Below are 27,159 nucleotides of genomic sequence, written 5' to 3' on the forward strand. Positions count from 1 at the left end.
AGGATCTTGTAGTTTTAACAATTGAGTTCTGTGAGAAACTGTGTTCCAAACTTCACACACACACATTCTAAAGGTTCAGCAGGAACCAGTTGAAAACAACTCAGAGGAAGTACAGCTGTTCCCTCTGAGGAGCACGCGTGGGGGAAGCCAGGCGAGAAGGAGGGGGTGTTCCCCGGGTGGTGACATACAGCATTCTTTTCACTTGAGGCATCCGAGCCCGAGGAGCTGCTGTCTCCCCTGGGGAATATGACATAACCAGAGGCGGGAAGGGCCTCACAAAAACAGACCGGTGTCCACACATCCTTCTCCAAAGGAAGCCCCTTCCCATCCTGTGTGTGAGAGCTCCCATGTCCGCAGAGACTCAAATGCCACCCTGTCTCCAGCCAGAGAAACAGCCCAAAGCCAGCGATCTGATAGGATGTGTTTATATTTACATGGTACATTTTAAAGCAATGGCTACATTGGTCATACATATTAGAAACCATAAAAAAAAGTTAAGAACTAAAATGTACATCATACACTTGTATATATATTTTTTTACACAGAGGTAAAAAGGCTTATTATAAAAAAATCAATACAACGGGGTTTTTAGTATACAGGTAAAGAATGAATTATGCTTCAGGCACTTTAATTTGTTAATGTGAGCAAATAGCTTCGTAGTTGGGGTCAGGGGAAGCTTCCAAACAGAAAATCTTTTGGTTAATGTTTTGTTACCACAGATACAAAAATAAAATCTGAATAATTTCTCTCAGATGATTGACGTTAAGTATGGCAAAGCTGACTGGGAAAATACTACACACTGTTTGGCTGCAGTGCGGCAACTCGAGAGACGTATTTACATAAAATGTCCCCACGGCTGTCCTTGTGCCCTTAACCGCTGCCTTCTTCACAAACCAAAAAGGATACGCGGCCTAAGATTCACCAGCATTAACTCTTCAAAGGGGTGGAAAAGGACGAGGGGTGAAGGAAGATAGAAACAGATGATGGCTAGACAGACATGGCAAACAAGAAGCGGCCGGAATAGGTGTGTTCTTATTGAAATAAATAGGGACACGTGAACTGAGGTCTAACAGAACATACATTAGTGTTGTGCTTCGTAGAGAGGAGACCTTGAGAAGACCCTGAGGAGATGCCTCAGGATGGGGGTTGGGGTGGGGGAGAAGATGGTCTCTCAACAGCATTTGGAGGCTGGCTGAAGGTTTTCTAGATGCTCTCCAGGTTGGGAAGTGGTTCTTGTCTTGCACCACCAGATTAATAGACCTCTGCTCCTTTCCCAGACCGGAAGACCCAAATCAGTCACTCCAACAAACAAAAACACCTACCAAACAAACTCGTAAGCACACTGGGTATTTACAGGGATGATCTGAGGAAGAAATGCAAAGCACTCTCAGGTAAGCTGAGAACGTTCCCATGAAGGTAAGCGTGGCCAGCACTTTCCCAGTATGATTGGCAGACTGGGAAAAAAGTCCCTTTCCTTGGAGACTGATGTCCTGTGTGCTGTAGAGGAGGGATGGTTGAGGGGGCGGGGAGTGGGGAGAGAGGAACGAGGCTGTGCACTCAGCTGGCAGCAGCCACAGGAAGATCACGGCGGGAAGGACAGCCGGTGCAAACAAGCCTGTCCCCTGTGCTCTCCACGGTGCTCTGATTGTACAATGCGAGGTATAAGTAACCATTCTTCACTTTTTTTTTTTTCCCTTTCTGCAGTAAGATTTGGCTATTCCTTGCAATATATTAGAAAAATACTCTTTTCCAGCTGATTAGAAGCCTCCTACGTGGCAAGGCGACAGGTGACCCAGACTGCTGAACTAACCATCCATGCACTCAAAGTGGCAAGTCTGGGTTTGGGGTTGCAGGAGAAAGACACTTAGGCATTGGAAGGGTTTTTTATATATGGCCTTGTTTTTTCCCAAGTATAAATGAAGAATTTAGTGATGTGAAATGTTTTTTTTGAGTCCAAAATGAAAACAAAATGACAAACCCATGAACAGAATGCAACTCACCACTCTTCAAATTGATGACATTTAAAATCTCCCCCAGTTAATAGAAAATAGCCACTGGGGGGAAAGAAAGCTCCTTTAAAGTTTTACTTACCACAACCTTAGTGTTTCTTAACCGGACAATGTTCAGGAGAACACTGGTTTGTCTGAAAGAGACTATTTGGTTTGCAAAACAATGAGCAAAATTTCTTACTTCATTAGCGTTTTCTTCTGGTATTGCTAAATTTTTACAAGTGGTGGTGACATAATTTTAAAAAGATCTACTTTAGGGTCAGTGGGGAGGCTCAGAGAAACCTGAAATCCCCTTTCTAGCCCTGGTCTGAGAGGATACAATGCAGTTTAAAGGATTTTCCTGATTCTCACAAGTTAATCTGAAGTTAAGGCTCAATTCTCAGTCATTTTAGGAGTGAATGTTTTGCATCAGTGAGTAACTGACAGATTTTGGGGGTGTTGGTTGAGAGAGACAAGATGATGGGCTCTAGACAGAAACCGCAGCTTACATGGGAAGTTTGGCTTTAGAAACGTTAAAGCGATCTGGTTTTGTGGTAGAATTTTGTTAACTAGATCACCTCCTATACATAGTAACTGACTGCAGGTTCGAAAATACATCTGGTAGGGTTTCACCATTCTGACAATCCATTACCACAGGAACCTGAGGAAGCAAGCTCGTTAGCAATAGGCAAGCTAGAACCAAGAGGAAGATGGCCTTTGGAGCTCTCGGAAAAAAAAAAAAACATGACAAACCCCACCAAAAAAATCAGCAGTTCCTGCTGCAGGCGCCTTGAAACTGGACGAGGTGGGCAGGAAGGACATGAAATCAACACCTGTATGAGATAGTTAGCTTGATTACAGATTGTTAATAATACAGGAGCGTCTAGGCAGAGGGTCCTTTCCTTAGAACACTGTGCGCGCGTGCCTGGGTGTGGCTGATGCAGAGTGGGCGGCGGGGGTGCAGAGTCCACCAGGCGGGCTCCCCAGGCTGGAAAGGCGCCTTGGGTACCCGCGAGCGGGGGGAGAGATGAGAGGATGTAGAAGACGAGTCCCCTTGGGGCTGTGGACGGGAGGGGGTTGGGAGGGAAACCGAGTCACACGGCTGCTTTGTGCTTCCCCCCGCAGCACCTGCACATCACTCCGCAGTGGTAGCAGGCTCGCAGAGGCAGGTAACAGCACATACAGGGGGCCAGGAAAGACAAGGCAATAAGAGCCATCCACCGGAGGCAAAACTTCTCGTCGCTGGTATCGCACGAGCACGGGTCTGTATAGTCCCCCTCGGGGTCCGACATACAGTGATAGAGCATGCTGTCTGCACACCACATACAGCTCACCCGGCGGATGCAAGTTCTCACGGAGTCGGGGGCGTCCTGACAGTGGCCCCTCCGGTTCTCCTCGTGGTTGAACATGTCCCGGCAGTACTCGCACCGGGAGCGCTCCCCGTCCTCTTTCCGCCTCCGGGACTTGCCCCGGGAGGGCTGGGTCTTGATCACGCTGCCCCCACGCCCTTTGGGGTCCTCGCCGAGGCCAAAGTCTGACGAGTCCACGTAAGGGTAGTTGTAATCGTGCTTGGGCACCTCGCCCTTGGCGAAGCGCACGTAGGAGTCCGCGTCCTCCGTGTGGTCCAGGTATTTGCCCCTCACAGGGGCGTGCCGGTAATCCTCGTAGCCGGTCATCCAGATCTTCTCCCGGGGGTTGATGCGCACGATCTCCTCGTCGTCGTCCGGGAAGCTCACCTGGCGGAAGGGCCTTGGCATCGGCTGCCCCAGGAAAAAGGAGACGTTACTTTATCGCAGCAGCTAAACAAACCAATCTTCAAACAATGCATCCTTCACCTTGGCAAAGGGCATTTCTTGAAGAAACAGACCCATCCTGTACTTAACAGCTTGCGGGTCAAAGACGTATTTCAAATTGTCTCAATCCCTTCCTGGGTCAGGAAATCATGTTAATGGGTCGAGACTGGCATTTCCCCCCTTTCTGTTGCAGTTTTGCTATAGATGTGGGTAGGTATACACACTGTGAGAATAAAGTTTGAAATTCCAGAAGCTGAACATGCCCAGATCAAAAGCAGACCTGAGATATCCCTAGAATATCTTTATCTCCCTTCTGTGACCTCCCACCACTAAGGTGATGGTGACTGCTGCTGCTGCTAAGTCAGTTGTGTCCAACTCTGTGTGACCCCATGGACGGCAGCCCACCAGGCTCCCCCATCCCTGGGATTCTCCAGGCAAGAACACTGGCAGCATGATTTCTAACAGCTTAGATTAGTTTCACCTGTTTTTGTAGGCCATCCTCTCTCAAGACTTTTGTTTTTTCCCAGAGAAGCGGAAGAACTCTGGAGTGCATTGACCATTACAAGGTAAGTACGTCTGTTCTCTGTGTGTACTCAACAAGTGCATACTAGTCCATGATATAGAATGTGTGTCTCACTGTGGGTCATGTTCAAAAAAGCCAAAGTGGATACCAGGGACAATGAAGGCTCACAGGTACCTTGTAATCAGGCTGGGGAGATAAGATGCTCAAATACACAGAGTGTAAGATTACAAGTTCCAGAGGCCGATGGTGTTTGAATCCTGCCAGGATCTCACAGGTGGTGAGCAGCAGAGTGGAATCTGCACCTGGGCTGGCTGGACCCAGAGCCACACTGTCTAGATTTCAAACCTAACTCGCATTCTCCCTTATGATGAAAGTGTTATCCCTGTGGTGGGCCTCCTATAGTTTGCATCAGTGCCTTGTCCAGAGTGGCAGGTGCTGAATACAGTTATTGAGTGGATCCAGGTAAGCCTGCCTTGCACAGGGCATCCCAGTGGCAGACAATGACATTTCCCACCTTAGAAGCCCTTTGAGCATGAAGGCTTTTTAAAGAGTGAGAAGCATGGCTTCAGACTACAGAATTTACTAGCAAGTTGCTAAGCCTCGGACTTTGCTTCCCTGATGATCAAACTGCATAGGGTTACTGTGAGAACAAAGAGAAAGAATCTAAATGGTGTAAGCACAGACTCTGTCACACAGGATGCACATGATGACTGTTGCCAATATTGTCATTATAATATTATCCTAGAATTTAGCACACACTAATTAAATTTACCCATCACTTCCCACCAGACTGTGAGCTCCTTGAGGGCAAGGGCCATGTCTCACAGGCTTTGTCCTAATTCCTGCCAGATTCTTGACGTCAGAGTTTCCCCAACTTTGGAAAAAATACAATCCTGCAGTATTTCAAAACAAAGTTTGGGAGCTGACAGTCTTTGCTATTATTTCGAAAGAGAGTCAAAAAGTCAATTCCCATCTATTGCTACCATACTGTGATTTCAAAAAGAACATTTTCATGCCAAAATATTAGGAAGCACACACCCAATAAAACAATTTTGAAAAAAAGTCATATAAATCTAGCTTTATGTTATAAAACCTCAGTGCCTCGTGCTTTTTCTCTTTTCAAAGCAGACTGGTGGCCACATCACCCACATGGGCACCAGTCCACATCCCACAGTTTGCGAACTTCCTCCAAAAAACAGCCGCTGGGTAAATATTTGTTGTATTACTGAATTCCAGCTACAGCTCCCCAAGGAAGCTGGGGCCTGCAGCCCATGATGCCAGGCCTTCGGCCCAAACATACAGTATTCTGTGGTACCAATCGTGGTTCCGTGCTTTCACACCCTTTGGACAGAGGAATGCAGGAGGCAGGGTAGCATTCTGGGTGAGCAGAGTCTGCCATCCAATCTTGTTCCACCAGGGACCCTCTCCCTAAGCCTCAGCCTCCTCATCTATCAACTAGGGATGCAGAAGACCTACTTCTGGGTAATCTGTGAGGATTAAAGGAGATAAATCACATGAAGGGTTTAGCAAGGTGCCTGGCACACAGAAAACCCTTGAGTGAGGGTGAGTTGCCTGTACCACCTCCAATATGGAATGGGGGAACAGAGCAGGAGAACAGAAGAGGCCTAGGCTCGGGCATGCAGCTGAAGGGAGGGCAAGGCGGCTGTTTCAGATCAGGTCACCCCTGTGACTGCCAAGGAACAGGATCCCAGCTCACCTGCTCGAGGTGATAGTGGTCCGTGGGGTATGGGTCGTGGAGGTGACCCAGGGTATAAACCTTCCGGTGCTCACAGGATGTGGGGGAGGAGATTGTGCGAGGAGGTTGTTCCCTCTTCTGAGACGAATTAGAAGAACTGTCTGTAGCTGTCTGTGTAGAAGGAGGTAACCACAAGTTAATTAAAAACAAAAACCAAGTCCGCCCCAAAACTAACACACCATCTACCCCCACTTGTGGCGTCTTGCTGGACTTCCCGAAATCTTGAGTTTATCCTGGCCGTGGGAGGCAGGAGGACCCCTGAAGGGCCAGGTTGTCTAAATATGATGGGCAGAGAAACCCAGCCCCCTAGCCCTGGAAAGCTGGGTTTGTTTTCTCAACTGTGGGAGCAGCGACCGGCTCTGGGGCAGGGCTTGCCACACCAGGCCACTCGCGGGTGTGCTCCAGTTTGATCAAGAATGGCCACTGTTTGTGGCCCTGGTTGAGGTCCTTGGTCAAGCAGAGGAAATGCAAACAAGCAAAAAATCAAACCCATATGTTTCTTTGTGGGGTTAAGCCCAGCCTGGGAAAGTCTCAAAGATAAGGATACCTCAGGGGTATCATGGGTACTGGCTTTCCAGGAAAAAATTTTGTAATCTTTGGCTTGGAGGCAAGCCTGAGGGTCACTGTCTCTGGAGGGTGAGAACAGAGCTGTTTTCCCAGTAGAGGTGATGAGTTCAGATTGGAGCCTCCATGAAGGTCTTAGGAAGGTGATCAGGTATCAGAATAGACTGTGGCTGTGGGCAGAGCCCAGGCCCCATTGTCTCTCAGAACACCTCGGGTGCTTTACACCCCCAGGTGATCCCAGGTGTGATGGTCACTTTCCACAACCTTGGGGGCCCAGCAGCCACACGCTCATAAAAGGCTTTGTCAAATGCAGCTGGGGCAATTGCCTTGAAAACCAGGGCCCATGCGAATCCTATCCTCATTCCACTCTACCTTCTTCCTTAGAGTAATGGACCCTACTTCTTTTATTTTCTTTTTTTTTCACAAATGAAAAGATTTTCCTTGATATTGAGGTGTCCTATTTCTGATAGATATCTAGAAACTCCTTAGTTGTTGCTTGCTTCTCATTCTTATATCCCCCCTACCCCATATGCTTATTTATATCCTTTTATTTTACTGTTTTTTGTTAGTGTCATCGATCTTTTCCAGGGCAAGGCAAGGTTAAAACAAATAGACTTATGAGAGTTATTCTCTGCCCCTCCACTACGTCGTCACTTATAAAGTAATAAATGCTCAGGAAAATAGGAGTACAAGTATTCAGGAAAAAGAAAAAGCACTCAGGGACTTCTCTGGTGGTTCAGTGGTTAAGACTCTGGGCTTCTGCTGCAGGGGGTGTGGTTTGATCCCTGGTCGGGGAACTAAGATCCCACACGCTGTACAGTGTGGCCAAAAAAGAAAAGACACCCGTATTTCCTCTATGCAGCACAACTGACATTAATTTTTAAAGCTTGGTGGACATGTGCAGCATGCTTTTGGAAACCCAGCCCTCCTGGATTTTTAATTCTATTTGGTTTGTGTGATGCGGGGGTGATGCCTGTTTCCAATCCCACAATCTCGTGGCTAATTCAGATATGGAGACACACTTCTCCCTGAGGCAATCCTGAGAGACTTCTGATGGACAGGTCAGAGAAGATGCTTGTCTCTTATCTAGTTAAGAGCTAAGGGTCCTGTAAGCCTGGAATCCTGGTGAAGGTGCAGGGAAAGAAAGAACCTGAGGATGGAGTGAAGCAAAAAACCAAGGGAAGAAGGATCCCACAGATACCACTTGAACTTCTGGATCCAGCCAAGCCTGAATCCTGATCCACCCTAGGATGTCCCATAGAGAGGGCCAATTCCCTTTGGTGATTTAACCCAGAAGGACGGGGCTCATCCGTTGGGTGCACTTTCTTTTTTTGCCACTGCCGATTCCTTCTCTGTGGCAGCCTTCCACCTGCACCACATTCCTGGCCTCTCTCTTGTCCCTTTCAATCCTCTCCACAGCAGGTAGAGTCGAACAGGGTGTTCAGAGCCTGCTACTTCTCTCCTCTGCCTCTTGGGAGCCACCCAACTGGCAAATAGCATGTGCTGGCAACCTTTCTTGGGATTGTGTGGTCTACTTGGAAGGTTGAGGGCCCACCCACTGTGGGGAGGGTATGGAGACCCAGCGCATGCGCGCCTGGTAGGGCAGGTCTGTCTAATCTCAGGGTCCAGTCCTGGGATGTTCACTTCCTGCAGATGTAAGCTGGGACTCACATCATCAGTAATAAAGGGTCTCTTCACTTTTTTTTCTCAATTGGTTTAGAACCCTGATAGGAAAGAGTTGCTACTTACCCCTCAAATCCCAGAAACTGAAAGAGACCAAACCGAGACATACAGAACTTTTACTTCCGTTCAAATTCAGGTCTGTCCTCTAACTCTCACCCACCCTCTTTCCTTACGTCTTTGGAGGTACTGCCGCCCTCTTTAACACGAGTGGTTGCAAATTGACAGTACAACAAAGCATACAATCCTTCACAGTCTCATACTATGTGAAGGCTTATGATGTGCCAGGCACTGTACACGTGAATCCACCAGTGCAGGCAAAATATCGTCTCCACGTCATACACAGGAACACAGACACCTGAAGAAATTCAGGATCCTGCCAACTATGGCAAGCTACCATTGGCAGAGGGGGACTGAAACGCACGCCCCGTCCGCCAAGCCCACTGGGATCTCCTTGCAGCACACTGCGGCTTATCAAGCCCAGAAGAGCCACCTGCTCTGTGTTCATGTTGGTGAGATTAACACAAGTACAACTCTACCAAGTAAGACGACATGCCCTGATTTATACAGACCCAGGTGGTAAGGGGTGGTGTCTCAGAATACAAAGGTTTCTACAGATCTCAGTAAATACTTTCTGAATGAGTAGATAAGGGCCCTTCTGTATGATTCAAATCCAAGGGTTAAACTCTTATCCAGTACCCATGTGACAGTCACATCTTAGGTTAGAAGCTACTTCAGCGTTAAACACTGTAATATGCACTTGGCATTTAGTTCTCAGAAACCCAGTTCACACATCACAGTCACCTCGGTGTTAGTCATCTGTTTACCCCAACCCACCCTGTTTTCTGTGACCTGCGTCCAGGTTAACAATGTATCGAAAGTCATTCTGAGAAATGAGGCACACCCGGTACTTCCTAGTCATCCTCAGCCAATCAGACGCCCCCTTCTGACGCTCCCAGCCTTCCTCCCCAGCCTGGACCAGCCTCTCCCCATTGCAGAGTCAAGTGCAAAGTTTCCTGGACCATTTTCTGACAATTCAGAGAACGTGAGACTGAGAAAGGCCTTTCGACATCTCCTAATCTGATGACAGACCTCTACGGAGGAGCAGGGAGGCCAGAAGACTGGGGCGGGCTATCAGTGCACTGCCTCCCTCGACCGACTGCTCTGGGCTAAAGCATGCAGAAGAGGCTCCATCGGAAGCTGAGGCTTATTGCATATCTGTGATATCAGATAAATCTTGTCAAGAGGCAAGTGTCTACCAGCAAAAGGAATGTATTATTAGGGTATTTCCAAGAAGAGGCAAGAGGGAAAACCTTTCACCATACACACCTCTGGATGAATGCCCCCGTTCTCTGCTTGTGGAAAAAAGCAGTCACTGGACTGTACACATATGCACCTCAACAAACAAGATTCTAGAACATGCCTGCCACTTGTGCGCACAAGCTCATGACACCCACCCACCTACTAATCCGAGAGCTTCACCTTCAACCTGGAAATACTGGCTGCCGTTTTCAACTCGCCTTCTTGGTGGGGCGGGGGAAATCTCTGAAGTGCTGTAGGTGTGAGCTCAAGAAGAACAAAAGCAGAGGTCCTCTGTGCTTGGGGACCTCAGATTGCTTAGTGGGCTGGCTTCGGTGCAGGCTTCCTGAGTCAGAGAGAGCAGTCAGAGACAGCCTTTGATGTCACCCACTGTGAACAAGGCCAGACACTGCCATGGGGTGCCGCCTACTTGTGGGAGGTCCCATGCGACATGAAAGTGTGAGCACAACCACTGTTACCTCCATGTATGCTGCCAGAAAACCTTGCCTCTGGGTCTGGGTGTGACTCCAGCTCACTGTCAATGCCTGCTATTAAAGAGATGTCCGATTAAGAGGCCTGTAACCTAATAGGAAGCACTGAACAACAGAAATGCAAGGCAATGTCATAATGCTAAATATCACGGTCTCAATCCAGGCAGACTAGATTTGAATCAATTCTCTGCTAATTGTAAGTTGTCTGATTTTGGACAAGGTGACCTCTAACTCCAGTTTTCACATCTGTAAAATGGAGCTAGAACTGTCCTCAGGGTAACTATAAAAACAAAATGAGATTAATTATTTTCATTTTGAAACAGTTACTATTGATTTTATAAAAAAGTTACTGATCCTGTGATCCGGTCCCCTTGCTTAACTCCTTATAAAGTTCAAGTGTTTTATCCAGTGATTCTCTGGGTTTTTCTAAGCAAATTCCTATCACCCACAAAAGACAGTCTGGTTTTCTTTCCATTATTTGTAACTTCTTGTTTACTGTATCTTTGCCAAGGTTTCCAGCATGATGTGGAAAAACAGAATGGCTCTTGCTGTCTTGAACTTGACTTTGATGGGACAACTTCTAACAATTCTCTGTCGTATATAACCTTTCCAGATAACTGGAGTGGCTATAAAGTTCCAAAGTCTCTTTGTATTCTAGATTGCAAAGTGTGTGTGCTCAGTTGTGTCCAACTCTTTGTGACCCCATGGACTGTAGCCCACCAGACCCCTCTGTCCATGGAATTCTCTTTTCAACCCAGGGACCGAACCTGCGTCTCCCTGCACTAGCAGGTGGATTCTTTATCGCTGAGCCACTGGGGAAGACCAGATTGCTATAGATTGTCACCGAAAAATACTGGAGGTAACCAGATGGTTCTTCTGTGTCTATTGAGATGATTACGGTCTTTCACCTTTGTTTCATTAATGTATGGATCAAACAGTTAAGCTTTTTAAATATTAACCATCTTTGCATGCCTGGGATATCTACTTTACTGGTCTTTCATTAAATTTGTTTTACAAATATTTAATGTGATTTGGTAACATTTTGCTTTAAAACTTTACATCTACATTCATAAGTGAGTTTGACTCCGGTTTTTCTCTACTTGAATTCTTGCCCATTTTTACAGCAGGGTATGCTAGTCCTGCAAACTGAGCTAGGCAGTGTTCCACCGTTTTCTATACTTTGGGGAGTTGTTTCTTTTTTTAAAAATAATTGAAGTATAGTTGAATTACAATATTGTGTTAGTTTCAGGTGTACAGCAAAGTGATTCAGACACATATATATTTTGTCAGATTATTTCCCATTATAGGTTATCAAAAAATACTAAATATGGTTCCTTGTGCTACAAAGTACATCCTTCTTGCTTATCTATTTTATGTATGGGAGTTATGTTTTTTAACCACCTAAATTTAGTCCTCCTTTCAAGGGGTATACCTTTGACTACATTTTCAAATTTTTCTATGGTTATAGAAAAGCATGTATTTTGAGTAATAAGCTTTGCGTGGCCTGGTTCTGAAGCCCTCTAACAAGGCAGTTAGACAAGACTTTAATAAGGAAACACAGGAGGCTGAGAAAACAAAGGGAAGGGAGGTGGAAGCAAGAGTCAGAGGGTACAGACATGAAACACTGGGTGCCAGGAACTTCCAAATAATAAAAAGAGATGCGACCAGCCTGACCAAGTCCACACTGGTAGCAGAAACATTGGAAGGCTGGCAACCATTCATTTTCTTCTCCCTCTTGGGGATGGAGACAAATGGGAGGAATGCTACCCCCAGAGAGGCAAGCACACAAGTCCAGCCTCCTCATCCTCCCTGTGTCCTCAGGAGCACATGAGCTGTTGTGAACACACAGCAGGCAGAGCCGAGCCTGCTCCGAGCAGCTGCTTCTGAAGGGTGACAGGCCTATGTGTTTTGAATAAGGCACAGAAAATAAAGTGAAGACACTGCTTAAGGAGCCAATCTGCGTCATCCAGGAATCATACAGAAACGTTAAGCAAAAATAGCTCTTCTCGGAGAGAACTGGGAAACCTTGACTCCAGGCCAGGCGAGGACGTATGTCTCGGGATAGTTGTTGAAGCTCTGGGGGCCTCTGTCCTCGGGTGTAAAGTAAGAAGTTGCCCTGGATGATCTCCAAGGTTTCTTTGAGCTCTGAAAATTGTATGTGTGATCCTTCTGCCTTCCTCTTCAGAATGTTACAGGAGAGTCTGGCTAAGATTGTTGCTTAGTTGATGAAGAGCCACAGGATGTGTGTCAACTACACCTCAGTGAAAAACTAAGAAGTCATCGCCACAGGGGAAAGAAAAGCTGCAGGACTGATTCAGATTAATAAAAGTAGGACTCTGCCCTGTCTTACAGATGATTTATTTGTTTATTTATTTTGCCTCCTGGCTTGAGGGATCTTAGTTCCCTGACCAGGGATTGAACCTGGGCCCTCTGCAATGTAAGCGCAGAATCCTAACCACTGGATCGCCAGGGAATTCCAGATATTTTGAATTTTTAAAGATGGCTAACTTGTAGTTATGACCCCAATTTGTGTTATTTTTATTGCAGCTTACCACCAAAATATAGTTCAGCCACTGATGCCACCAAAGCAATATTCTTCCTATTGCAAGGGTTTCCATTTTATTTATACACATGAGCATTTGAAAGTAAAAGTGTGAAAGTGTTAGTAGTTCAGTCGTGAATGAACCTTTGCAACCCCTCATAGACTCTAGTCTGCCAGGCTCCTCTGTCCCTGGAATTCTCCAGGTAAGAATATTGGAGCGGGTAGCCGTTCCCTTCTCCAGAGGGTCTTCCCAACCCAGGGACTGAACCCTGATCTCCTGCATTGCTGGCAGATTCTTCACCATCTCCACCTTGGACGGGGAGGCGGCACTGATCACATGGAACCCTGGGCAGTTATTGCCTCTCAGGAGACAGTGAAGTGGATGGGTGTGGGTGTCAGGAGGCTGCTAGCTCAGGTGATCTGGGGTTGAACAAAGCAAGCCTTTCCACTCAGTAGCTAGAATGGCAGGCCTATCTATGGTCAATCCTTTTCCCCTCTGGTAAACAGAACATCCCCCATTCTGTCAACAGGTCTTTGGGAACAGGTAGCACTGGCTCACCTGTCCTCAGGGCTTACACTGGTCCCAGGTGTTCTCTTTCGAAGAGGCAAGTAGAGCAGGAAACCGGGCTAGCTAGCAGGCAGTGTAGGTCTGAGAGGGGCAGCTGGTTGGGGGAAAGGAGATGACTCTGTCCTAGACTCTAAGACGTTATCTCATCCAGGATCCAGAGGAAGAAGTGGGCATTTGTCAATTGTGAAACAAAAACAACAAAACCAAAACTCCCACACATTAAAAAAGAAGTTCTATGTTTCTAAATTTTGAAGTTAGGTAAAATATTGACATGAAAGGAAAGGACTCTCAAACCCACAGCTTAGTTTCACTGGCAGGGCTGTGAGCAGGAAGTGGGTTTTGGGTAACCTTGAGCATGTACTCTGCATCAATTAATAAAATGGAAATAGTAGTATATTACTATCCACAGCTTAAACAGATGAGATGGTACATGTGTAAACAAAGACACAAGCTGGTGGACTAGCAAAATGCCTCTGCCCTTCCTGAAATTGAGAGCATTTCAAAGCTTTTGAGCCTTAGACATTTAAATGCTTTAATTTAGCCACTTTAGGTATTACATGTTGAATAAAAGATCCTCATCTTACTATGCAATGTGAGCTTGATAATTATTGGCATTCAGAAGATAAAGCAGCTCTCATCTGTCTTCTGAGAATTTCCATGCCACCGTATGCAGGGCTGGGTCTCAGCCAGCAGCATTTATGGGACGCTGTTCCCTGGTGTCAGTCACAAAGCATAGCTGTTTTCCCCCCCAAAACATTTTTGCTTTTCTTAAGACACCACCATAGATTAGTTTTACTAGTTAAACTTTGTAGAATTAATTTACATTTGCAACCTATTTTCTCTTTTACTTATTCTCTCCCTACCCCACTCTATCCTAGCCCCTTAATCCCAAGGGTAGCAACAACACTTTTGATCAACTGATCTTCTAAAATGAGACTGGGGCTCCCAGGAGGGCATAGCAGAACCCCGAATCACACTGAACAGTCAGCTGAGGTTTGGCGCCAACAAAGTCCATCATTTAGGTGGCTTTTTGGCAATGATGAGAATATGGTATATTTCATATATGTGAAATCTACTGAAACTTATTGAGTAAATATTTCCCTTTCTCAACATTCTCTGAAAGGCAGCAAGGAGATCTGGAGTTTGCATTCTAGGTGAACAAAGGATGGAGCTGGGTACAAGAAGTGAACAAGAAATTCACTTCTTCAAGTCTTGGTGACTTTATCTGCAGAAATGAAGTGTCAAAAATGTTTAGAACCCCAGCCTCTGAACTCTGCCTAAGCAGGAATCACATATACCCTTTCTGGACTTTCCTGGTGGTACGGTGGATAGGAATCTGCCTGCCAATGCAGGAGACACAGGTTCTATCCCTGGTCTGGGAAGATTCCATGTGCGGAGCAGCTGAGCCCATGCGCTGCAACTACTGAACCCTTGAGCTGCAACTACTGAAGCCTGTGCACCTAGAGCCCGTGCTCTGCAACAAGAGAAGCCACTGCAATGAGAAGCTGGAGCACTACAAGGAAAAGGAGTCCCCTAGTCGCAACTAGAGGAAGCCCAAGTGCGGCAATGAAGACCCAGTGCAAAGAAAAAAATTAGAAATTAAATAACTAACCCCCTCAAAATCCCCTTAGAAAAACAGAAAACCAACCCCATTTATTAAAAATTGGTAGATTTGCCTTTGGATTTCATGTGTGCTGGGGATGGATTAGGTGGAAAACAAACTTGAGAAAAGGAAAGTTCTGTGGCATTCTGCACTCTCCTGTTAAGTAAAAGCTTGACATTTACTAAATTCCACAAATTTATTTTTTCTACTTAATCAAGAATGAAAATAACCACAATTTGCAGACTCCAAAGCTCACCTAGGACAAACAAACAAACAAGCAAACAAACAAAAAAACCCCTGCCGCTTCACATTTTGGTTTCAACTACTTGTTCTAGTCATGCTTTAGAAACACCTGGGGTGGGCAGGAGGGGTTGGAGATGTCATTAGGAGCAAGCGCTCTGAATAGCCAGAAAGTAATCAGATGCAGCTCGTGATAAACAGGATGTGACCAGTTCAAGCACAGGGCACAAGGAAGAACTACATTTTCCAGTCTCGGCAAACACATGGCTAAAAGCTGATGATGCTGTAAAAGACATTTTTCCTACACGAAGGAGGACTGCCTACCTGAGAAATTAAAGGACAATGAGACACTACAAATATAACCAGCCTGTCTTAACTGGATTCTAGGAGAGAATTCCAACCCGAACAAGATGCTGTGAATGACTCTTCCCAATGATGCAAAGGACCGTACACAGTTAGTGCTATTCCAGCTGCAGAGAAGAGAAGGTAATTCATTACAGAGGACGGATGCTGTGAAGCGTGAGGAATCCCTGTGGAGAAGGGCTGCCCCAATCCAGCAGCTGTACTGAGGTGGGAGAATAAACCTAAACCTGTTTTAGGGTATGCCTTCCTATTGCTGTTCCGGGGACTTTGGGGGCTGTAACACCTGCTCAGGCTTCAAGTCTGTCATCTGGATGTGCCACACGGGGCACCGGTCACATATTTATTCTCTCATCTCTTCTCCCCTTTCCAACTCAGGTCCAAGAAAACCCTAAAACTTAACTCTTGTATAAGGATGATGTATAAAAAATAGGACAGCTGGAAAACCATGAATGTAATTATTCAGCAGAGGAAGGGAAAAATGGTAGTGATGAATGGGAACGCTGAGGAGTTGGTCCTCACTGCTCCTCTGCTGTGAACTACCTGGGCATCTCAGGCAAGTCCTCCACCTGACACGGAGCGGCTTCCATGACTGTGTCTATAAAACGAGGCCAATCTTACTCTGTCTGCCAGAAGGAAGGAGGCTGACTTGTCTGATGTGAACTCAAGATCCCTTTCAATTCCGAGACCTAGAATTCTGAGGAGCTGGCATGTCCACAGCTGTTCTCGCCTCCCCGCAGGCCAAACGTTTCCAGCTGACTCGCATCAGTTCCCCTACTTCTCGCATGCCATTAGGGCACACTGCTTCCTAACACAAGGCAGAAAAACAGTCGGGAGGAGCGGAACACTGCGAGCACAGGACTCAACCTCTGCTGTGTATCTTCAGTTCCTTTAGCCCCCAGAAGGGGAAATCAGGGCTTCTGTAGCTAATCAGGATTACTGGATTCCCCCTTCTCCCTTGACTACATGCCCCCCCACCCCCTTTTCTGAGAAAACTCCCTCTCATTTTCCCTTTTAAAAAAGTCTCAGAACGGCCATCATCAAAAAACCTACAACAATAAATGCTGGAGAGGGTGTGGAGAAAAGTGGACCTTTTTGTACCATCGATGGGAATGTGAATTGATACAGCTACTATGGCAATTCCTTAAGAAACTAATAATAAAACTACCATATGACCCAGGAATCCCACCTCTCAGCATACACCCTGAGAAAACAATAACTGAGAAAGACACACGTACCCCAGTGTTCACTGCAGTACTGTTTACAATAGCTAGGACACGGAAGCAACCTACATGTCCATCGACAGATGAATGGGTGAAGAGGCTGTAGTACGTATAGACGATGGAACATTACTCAGCCATAAACAGGAACACATTTGAGTCAGTTAAAGTGAGGTGGATGAACCTAGAGCCTGTTATAAAGAGTGAAGTAAGTCAGAAAGAGAAAAACAAATATTGTATATTAACACATATATATGGAATCTAGATATATGGTACTGATGAACCTATTTAAAAGGCAGGAGAACATACAGAGACATAGAGAACAGACTTATGGGCACAGCAGGGAGAGGAGAGGGTGGGATGAATTCAGAGAGTAGCACTGAAACATACATCACCATATGTGAAACAGAGAGTGAGGGGGAAGTTGCTGTGTAACTAACACAGGGGCTCAAGCCAATGCCCAGTGACAGCCCAGAGGGGTGGGAGGGAGGTTCAGGAAGGAAGGGACATATGTATACTTTTGGCTGATTCATGATGTTATAAAGCAATTATCCTCCAATTAAAGATAAATTTTAAAAAATCAGTACATGTGTATCATTTAATATCTCAAATAGCAATCTTGCCCCTCTCCAAGTGAGGCAAGTGAGACAGCTTCTCATGCCCCAGAGAAATAAACCCAGTTCTTGTGGTTGGTTCTTCTTGCATTTCTCTCCATCTTTTCAATGCCATCTTATTCTCATTCTTGATTTGAAGATTTAGATATTATTTAAGACCTTCTTATTATGGAAGATGAGGACTTAGCTATTTCATACACCCCCAAGCATCTTTCTATAAAGCAAATATTTCCCTAATCCCCCAGCTTTAGAGCCAGAATCCAGCCACTCAGCACAATGACAGCTGAAGCACTGACAGCACTTGACCACAGATTCTCAGTGAGCCTGCTCTGGAAGTCCGTGTACCCTGCAGCTGCATTCTCCCAAGATCGTATTAAAATTCTCCTTGTCTAGCTATGAAGATGCTAATAACATTCAGAAGTGATTTTAGAGCTCTGTGGCAGTAAATAAACCACCAGGTTTCAATGGACCAAAGCCTACAAAATAGGAATTTAGAAAATTGTTTATTAAATGACCACAAAACCCAGAGCCTCTCTAGTTCTATACAGTCCATTTTTTCTACTCATTCTCTCCCCATCTCTGTTTAGCCCCTTCCCCAAGGGCTCCAAACCCTCTGGCCCCAGAGGCTTCGACTGAAGGGATCTGGGTGATCAGCCCCAGGCAGGGAGCAAATCAGCGTGGCCCCTCCAAGGCACCATACTGCTCATCTCTCGAGTTCATGGGGGCCTTCTCCACAAGACACACTAGAGCACGTCTCCCTCACAAGACAAAAGCAATGAGAGGGAACAGAGCTGAGGGTCTTTCCATGCTGTCCCTCTCAAGGATCCCTGGCTCTGAAGAGAGAAAGCCGTCTGCCAGGGGCATGGATAGGAGCATGCTGACTCTCGGCGACGCCTCCAAATGCCCACTGCAGGCTGCTAGCCTTATTGTCACTGCTTTATATTCTTTGCGTGACTCATAAACCTGCATCATGTGACTCAGGCATTGGAATCCATGCCCGCCCCCCCCAGTCCATTTAATGCCTGGCCAGCTCGGTATTTCTGTTCACCTGGATGGATCACAGTAACTGAGGTCTGCCAGGGAGGAGAGATGACGGGGCTGGATGGGAGGTGACAAGGAGCATTAACAGCCAAAGGGTGAGACTGGGTGATGATGCTCAAGAACCTCATCTCCTAGCTGTGGACGCAACAGAAAACACGGCAAGAAAAATGACATAAAGCTACTGAGAATCCCTCAAAACCACCACTTGAAATGGCAACCCACTCCAGTATTGCCTGGGAAATGCTATGGACAGAGGAGCCCAGCAGGCTATAGTCCATGGGGACGCGACTGAAATGACTAACTGTGCAGGATAACAAGCCAATGATCACTTTGGCCACCGGATGCAAAGAGCCGACTCATTGGAACATACGGATGCATGTTATATGTTGGAGGATGACATGGAGGAGGAGGCAACCCCAAACCCCCCTGGTGGAGAAGTTGTTGGGCTTGGGTGCTCAAAAAGCACAGGCTGATGCTTTTTGAAAGCCGACTCTTTCCTTGATATTGGGAAAGACTGAAGGCAAGAGGAGAAGGGGGTGGCAGAGGATGAAATGGTTAGAGAGTATTACTGACTCAATGGACATGAGTTTGAGCAAACTCTTGGAGACAGTGAAGTCAGAGAAGTCTGATGTGCTGCAGTCCATGTGGTTGCAAAGTGCTGGACATGACTTAGTGACTGAATAACAACAATGAATAAAATATGAAACCCTGTGATTGTATACAGTATATTGGGGTTCAGATCACCCATTTATCGAGCACCTATACAGCCAAGCTTTATAGGGTTGCAGAACTATAATGATGAATAACCTGCTTTGAGCGAAGTAAAGTCACTTGTTCAGCAGATAAAATGTGAAAGTCTAAGAAGAAGCAGGCTTTTAAGGAGCAAGAGAGGGATAAACAAGAATGCTATAGGATTTGAAAGAAGAGAAAACAATTGGTTGAGGGTGAAACAGTAAGACACATGGATGGATAAACAGTCCAAGACCCAGAAAACCAGAGCAGTCGCTAATCTGGAGTCTCTGGTGGTGGCTCCGTCGGCAAAGATGTGGACACACACCAGGCTGGTGGCAGGAGGGGCATGGGAGGACTGTAAAGGCAATTAGCAACGCATGGGCAGTTACGTGTGGGTCTGCACGTGTGTGCACATATGCTGAGCTGGATGCTAATTTCACGTGGAGCACTTGCAACATGGTTCTACCATCCTGAGAAGACAGGCTGGTTTAGGGGCTGGGAGTCAGGAAACTGTGAGCAGAGACAGCCCATGCTTTTTGAGCATCCAAGCCCAACAACTTCTCCACCGGGGGGGTTTGGGGTTACCCTCTCCTCCACGTCATCCTCCAACATATAACATGCATCCATGTGTTGTTCAGTGTCCTATTTTCCTTCTGGTCCCAAGGAATGCCTTGAAATAGAGGGAACCCTTGGCTCCAGCAGCACAAACAGATCTCCTGGTTCCTAAGTTATGCCTCTGAAGGTTTTCTCCTATACACACTATTCTCTTAGAAATTCTCCTTCTGGCTCATCATAAGTTGTAAGAGGGTCTATCACCATTTATACTCTTTCTAAATGAGTTCAAAGTCCTAATCATCTGTCTTACCGATATCAGTTTAAGAATGCAACAAACCTTGGGAAGCTGTAGACTCTATAGGAGTTAACCTGGCTGCTCACTTCCACGGCTCCAGCTTTTAGAGACATCCCTGACTTCTTAGGACAAAAAAATCTCATGACAGGGAACTTGTGAACAAACAGGAAACCTGGTGCGTCAGCCCCTGACGACCCTCCCATCCTTTCATGGGATGTTGCTAATGGTCACTGGCCTCATGGCTGGGCTTGTCTTGGGGAAGTGAGGTACTGTTATTAAGAGGCCCCTGTGTATAAACAAGTGGAATGAAGGTGAGGACTGTGTACGGTAGGGCCCACAGGGAATACAATGAAGCCGTGCTTCTCCCGCTGTGAGTTTCCAAGTGCCTGGAAACAGCAGGGCAGTTCCTACACACCCTTCCAGGCGTTCGGCATTACCCAGAACAGCACATCGATTCCCTGTGGATTAAAGGACAAAGCCAGCAGGGATGCCGGCTTCTATGGCCCCAGTCCCTCTCGCCCGCTCCCGCTTCCATAAATCATGCTGGCAGGTAGCTGGGAAGCAGCTGTGGATGACAGCGTTGCTCTGGAGCACAGGAAGCCACCTTTTAACCCGCCTGCTGTTGTTTGTCTCTCAAACGTGACAAAGGAACAGATGTAAGCAACATGCCAACTGTTGAGAGGATCTGCTTGGAGCACTATAGGAAGCCTGCTCAGAGTGCATCACATCAGCCGCTCCATGGAGGCACAACTGAGTTCACTTCCTGACACTCACCCCCCAACTGCCACTGACAAGCACTCTCTGCTCATGTCAGGGGGGTGTGCAACGCTTAGGCAACTCACCACGTTGTCGCCTTCACGCCCCCGCCCTGAAGCCCCTTTCCAAACCCTGTTCCAACACCACCAAAGTCCAGCCTCAGTTCCCAGGGGTCTTCTCTGACCCCCAGGCCCCATCCTGGGCCAGAGGATTTAACAGTCTGTGCCAGTTTCTAAGCCTCTCACAGGGCCATATCCTCCCTGTCCAAACCATCCGGCTACCTCCATGAGGGATGGAGCCGGGTTCACCCACCTCTGTCTTCCCAGAGTTGCATTTTTCAAATCACTAGTTGCAGGATGAATGGGTCAGGAATCACGTTTACAAGGTTGCAACTAATATTTAAAATACTAAATTTAAAAAAAAACAGCTTATAAAAGACAACTAAGAAATTATTGGGGATCTATTAGAGGATATTATGAAATTCCTGTTAATTTTCTTAGGTCCAGTAATGATGTTGTGTAGGAGAATATCTTATTTTTTAAGAGATGCATGCTCAACTATTTAGAGGCGACTTCCTTTCAACTGGATCAACAGAAAAAATACCTGTGTGCAAGCTGACACATATGCAGAGATAAGGCAAACGGGGTAAAATGTTATCACTGCTGACTCTAGATACGGAGTATACAGGCTTTCGCTGTACTAGTCTTTAAATTTTCCTGTGTGCTTGAAAAGTTTAATAATGAAAGAGAAGAAAATAAAACAGAAGAGGGAAAAATCAGAATGCAGGGCATTAAATATGATCTGGTTTGGGGGTGTCTACTGGATGTGTATCCTAGGTTACAATTTAAATGTATTTCCTCCTTTGCGTCAAGGCCCAGACTCTGAAATAAATGCTGCCCTGCAGTTCCTCACTGCACCAAGCACATGGCAGGTGCACTCTGAACTGTCTAACTTCTAGAAGCACAGAATTTTAGTGAAGGGGCAAGCTGAGAAATCATTTAGTCTCCAGTTACATCCCATTAACGCCAGCTATGTCAAAATATCCAAGCCATTTCCTGCCTTAGTACATTTGGCCCTAACCTCAACTCAGCCTTCAGGACTCTTATCAGATGTTTAATCACTCATCAGGAAGGCTGCTCCCCTGCCCCCTCCATGCCAGGGAGGTGGTTAGTGGAAGACTCCAAGAGTAGGGTGCCAGTTGTCCCAGCGTGCCGGGGATTGAAGTATGTCTTTTGTGGGACTAAGGACTTTCAGCGCTAAAATTAGGACAGTCCCAGGCAAACCAGGATGGCTGTTCACCCTAAATGTGAAGGAAGACTGGGAGAGTGCTTTGGACAGCTCCAGGAGAGCGGACACCATACGCCTTGTAGCATCATGGGAACATGAGGGGCTAGAGCAAATCCAGGGCAGCGAAATTATGATAAGACAGAGATCTCCCTGACAACATCCCAACAGCAACAGCAAATGTCAAATTGCCAAGTGTCTCTCATGCCCTTAAACAGAACCTCTGATTATTCACCAATTCATGTGGAAAGCAAAAGACCATGGGAACTTACTGTAAAAACGTCATCATCACCAAGCTCAGCCTCATTGTGGATGGTGGAAGATGATGTTGTTGAGCCTAAAAAAGACACAAAAACCACAAAAAAAAGTTTCCAAAGAGGATAAGTCAAAGCCAGTCATTTAAAGAACCACATCCTACTCCTTTCATATGTGGATCACCAGCAGAAATGTTACTTGGGAATTAAATGCTTTAATTTTTAAATATAATTTATTTATTCATTTATGGCTGCACTGGGTCTTTTTTACATGTGGACTTTCTCTAGCTGTAGCGAGCAGGGGCTTATTCTTTGTTGCGATGCACGGGCTTCTCACTGTGGTGGCTCTTCCTGCGCGGCAGACTCTAGGTGTGTGGGCTTCAGCAGTTGTGGTGCTTGGGCTCAGATGCTCCATGGCATGGGGATCTTCCTGGACCGGCGATCGAACCTGTGTCCCTTGCATTATCGGGCACATTCTCAACCACTGTATCACTAGGGAAGTCCTTACACACTTTTAACTTGCTCTTCTTTCATTGATTCAAGCCAGCATGTTCCCTAAATGAACTTTGCTTACTGTTGTTCCCAAATCAATCCCTCAAACGTCCTCACTGATCAGCAGAGAACAAGCACGCAGAGAGGCGCCGAGGAGGTGGTGCTCAGAGAGCCTACCCGCGGCTCACAAGGTCCCCCCGACCACTAGGCACTGGACAGAGGACCCCAGGTTAGACCTGCCACCATCGCACTGTGACACTGGACTTAGAGCTCTGGGCTCTTCATTTACCCACAAAGGGATGTGAACTAAAGAGCTAGTATGGTCGCCTCCTCTTCTGAAATTTAGACACTATAAACCCCAGACTGTGGGAGAAGCCACCTTCTAAACTGGTACCTGGGCATAAAGGCTTTTTTCTTGCAATACTGGCAGTGAATTTTGCAGGTCAACATTTAGGATAATGTCAAAAAGAAAACAAACAAACAAACACACACACACACCCAGTTTATTCTATCAGGGAATGAAATGGTTATTTACAGTTCAACTGATTTATTTGTTCATTTCTTTCTTCATCCCGGTAGGCAAATCATGTAACTTCTTCCTTTCCCTTCTAATAGCACCCCATTTATGTGGATCAAATTCACTAACCCTGTTAATGGCCACAAAGCGAAAACATACTTAAATTTGCATAAGTGACAGAGTCCCAAAAGAGAAATTCAGTCTGTATCATCTCCTTTTTCTTGGACTGTAGCCTACCACGCTCCTCCGTCTATGGGATTTTCCAGGCAAGAATACTGGAGTGGGTTGCCATTTCCTTCTCCAGGGGATCTTCCCAACCCAGGGATCAAACCCGGGTCTCCCGCTTTGTAGGCAGACGCTTTACGGTCTGAGTCACCAGAGAAGTCCTTTTCTTGGTTAGGCCTTATGAAATGCACATTTAGAAAGTATTTTGCTATTACATAAAATTGAACTCAAAAGACTTGCTCAGAATGGCATGAGAAATATTTAAATTCCCAGTGAAGGCTCACAGGAGGAAAAACAAGTCCCACAATACCACGTGTGCAGTTCCTATTGCTCTCTGAGACTCTTAGATCCCTACTGTTTGAGTCACTCTAGTCCGTCAATGTTTAAAGCAAGTTTGATAGAACAGAGCTGGTAGAATGTATGAGAAAAAATTAAGAGAACCAAATTTTGTGAGTGGCTTCAGTGATTAAGCACATGGACATAGTACAAACTTCTCTCAGAAATACAGGAGTGGGCTTCCCTGATGGCCCAGTGGCTAGGACTGTGTGCTCCCAATGCAGGGGGGCCGGGTTCGATCCCTGGCAAGGGAACTAGATCCCACATGCTGCAACCAAAGATTTCACATGCTCCAACTAAGACACAACATAGCCAAATAAATACATTAATTAAAAGAAAATAATACAGGAGCGAGTTTCTCATCTAAACATTTTTTTTCCATCTAAACATTTAAAAGCTATGTTTAATAATAAGATTTTAAATATTATCTAATTGTGTCAGACGTAGGGTGTCAACACTGGTTTCTACTCATTTTGTCCACCCCAGTGGTTGCAGTTCTCAGATTCATTGTTCCAGCTAGAATTGTCTCCCTGATGATTTTAAGAGATTTTTTTTTTCTTTTGAGATCTGCTTTTCTCTTCTCCCCTAAATGAAGAAAATGACTTTAGAAAACATTTCTCTCTTATACACATGAAATATATATTCTTTTGTGATTAATCTAACCAAATTCTGAATATGGCTTTACTGCGCCTTGCTTGATATTTCTTTGTTCACAGGTTGTCTATGACACCTTGAAACCTCTGATTTGATAACTGAATGTGTCGAAATGGAGAATTTGTGTGTTTGCATCAGTGGACACTAGAAAAGCCCTTGAGAACTGACTGCCCAAGAGCCTTTCAGTGTCCACCAGCTGCTCACTCACAGACTAAGGAGTCACAGATTCCTTCTCCTTTCCAGTGGCAGCCGTACCCCTGGGCCCTCATTATACAACAGTGGGAAGGCCTAGAGCCTCTTCTGGGCCCATTAGAATCCATTCTTCACCTCTGGACCAAGACAGGTTGCACCCAAGTTATTTTCTCAGGAAAAGGTGAAATATATCAAAAAGTCATTTACATGGATGTCAGAACTTGTCTTTCCGGAGCAGTCTAAAAAACCAGTTGGAATCACCCATTATTCTGAAATCCATCTCCTTCTCCACTGCACTGTCACTTAGAATATTTTTCTCCTTGGATGTTCCCAAAGTTTTGGCCTCTACCAACCTGGCCCCCAACCCTCCTGCAAATAATCCACAAATATGTGATAGCAGACAATTGGGATTAAAAAGAGCCCCACAGCCCCACTGAGAATGCAGTGATAAATTCAATACCTTCTATTAGGTCTTCGATTGCTTTCCTCACTCCCCTGTCAAAGGCTCGAGCGTCAGCAGGGCTTTGGAAAGTCAGTCCAAACCTCCTATTGTCGACCTTCCAGTGATGAAAGGTTGGGTTGGCTTTGGTGTAGACCAAGTCCTTTCTCACATAGCATTCCAATACCACCTGGAGGATTGAAATACACAGGTGGGTTACTTTTTAAATAGTCACGATGGTGTCTGGTTACAAAAATCTAACTAGGAATGACTGTTTTTGATGGCAACTGATGAACCGCCCCCCGCCTCAGCCTTCATGCATCTGTGAAGCCTTCTTAGAGGAAGGCTTTGCCTGCTTCTGTTGAGCATCCACTCCTTGCTGCTCCCCACATCCCCACCTTGGTGGTCCTTGCTGTATTGCTCTGCTCCTTAACCATGCTCTGCATTTTACTCGTTTTCCTTCCTCCAGCCCCTAGAGGCGGGTGGAGGGGTGGAGTGGGGTAGAGAGGGGCTCTAAGCTGAGGCCCAGTCTTGGGGCTTTGCCCTATTCTAGGTTGACTGCTTTTCCCTCAGGGCCTTTGTATTCACGACTCTCAATCCTCCTTCTCCCGTCCTAATGCTGTTTCTCAGTGACCTCAAATTCAACAAGCTGAGAAAATACCTAACTTGTTCTGAGATCGCTGCCCTTAGTTTCCTATGCCAGCTTCTTATCTAGCAAGGCCAACCTCTGTTAATTTTCTCTGGCTTGAATCTCCATGGTTTCTTTTTGCCTCTTCTGCTTGCTCTATCCCCTGTTTATGTTAAACACCAAGTACATTTCATTTTCCCTTCAGTATATTTTGTATCAACCCTGGTTCAATTGATACCACCCTGATCTAAGGTCTCTAATAAACCTTTTATCTGGATTATTAGAACATTCTCCAAATTTCTAACAATTTAGTCTCAGAACTGCCTTTTCACTAAGCTATGACTTGGAGGAGATTGTCTCAGACCTTTGATCTTTTTATCTCCAAAGCGGAAATAACACCAACATTATCAATGAGAACATATACACGAACATGCTCTGAAAACACTGAACAGTGAGAAACCTAAAGGGTTGTACATACTTACCAGGATATTGCATCATGTTTTTTTACTCTTTTACTTCAGTTTTTATCACCTTCACAACTTAGTACTTGATTTCATATTATTTTCTAAGAGTTTCATGTGCTTTAGCCTTGTTCCTTTAACTAGACTGTAAAAAGATCAAGATGTCTTATAAAATAACTCCCTCTATGTACAGAGTGCTACTGCCGGCAAAGATATCCGAGTTCAGTATTATAGAATAAAAGAGGCATTGAAATCATGTCAATGTAAACTCCATTCTTTATTCATAGATAGCTCCAAAATATCAACAATATTTATTTCTATAGTTTCATTAGTGTATATGTCAAATGATTTCGCTAAGTTTTACCAGCTTTGATCTTGTTCAGCAAAGTTCTACATTTAATGAAATGAAACACTATAAGTTTTAGACTAAGTGAAAGAGTGAAATTAATAAAAATTAGAGAATATCTTTAAATGAATAAAATTTCAAGAATACATCTAAGCAAACAGAAATTAAGTATTACCTAATAAATGTTCTCTAACTTAATAGATGAGAATAATAGTCAAACTGGCCTATCCAAGCATTGCAAGCAGTTAACTTTATTCCATTGTGTTGAAGGAAGACAATGGTCCCCTCAACACAGTTCTATTTATGATTAAATTGCTTATTATGGCCATTTTCCCCTAAGAATAGCGCAATGATTAAATGTCAGCCCAGCCCCATTCCAAATTGGGGAAATCCAAATAACCAAGGCTTTAGCTAACAAATGTTATCTATTTTAGAATTTAATAGTCTCAATGCAAAATCTCAAAATAAACTTTTTTGTAAAAACAAACATTTCCAGTTTCTCCATATTTTTATGGCGAAAAAATTAGTCTTTCGTTGACATTTTCTGAGTTTAAGATTATTCCAAAGGTACATTTTCCTAGAGAAGTGTAATAAATTCTTAGAAAAGTAAAGTTTAGCCACCTAAACTACGTGGGAGGAGGGATGGGGAGGAGACCAGATACCATCTCTTTATCCTCTTAAATCTCTTTATCCTCTTCAACAAAATTATAT

General features: G+C 45.3%; 1 protein-coding gene and 1 non-coding gene across 2 annotated transcripts in view; both read right to left on the reverse strand.

Annotated features, from left to right (window-relative positions):
* The window catches only part of SPRED2 (sprouty related EVH1 domain containing 2), a 123,379-nt gene continuing 96,628 nt past the window's right edge, over window positions 409-27,159 (reverse strand). Inside the window, exons 4-7 of the mRNA XM_018055430.1 lie at window positions 25,035-25,203; window positions 22,177-22,241; window positions 6,022-6,171; window positions 409-3,748 (exon numbers count right to left, since the gene is read on the reverse strand). Of these exons, the coding sequence (XP_017910919.1) occupies window positions 3,083-3,748; window positions 6,022-6,171; window positions 22,177-22,241; window positions 25,035-25,203 (1,050 nt within the window). The 3' untranslated portion in view covers window positions 409-3,082. The remainder of the gene's footprint in view (window positions 3,749-6,021; window positions 6,172-22,176; window positions 22,242-25,034; window positions 25,204-27,159) is intronic.
* On the reverse strand, window positions 12,495-12,567 carry TRNAV-UAC. Its single transcript has one exon. It is a non-coding gene; the product is annotated as a tRNA-Val (tRNA).

Source organism: Capra hircus, chromosome 11 (genome assembly GCF_001704415.2).
Source record: "Capra hircus breed San Clemente chromosome 11, ASM170441v1, whole genome shotgun sequence".
Taxonomy (NCBI): domain Eukaryota; kingdom Metazoa; phylum Chordata; class Mammalia; order Artiodactyla; family Bovidae; genus Capra; species Capra hircus.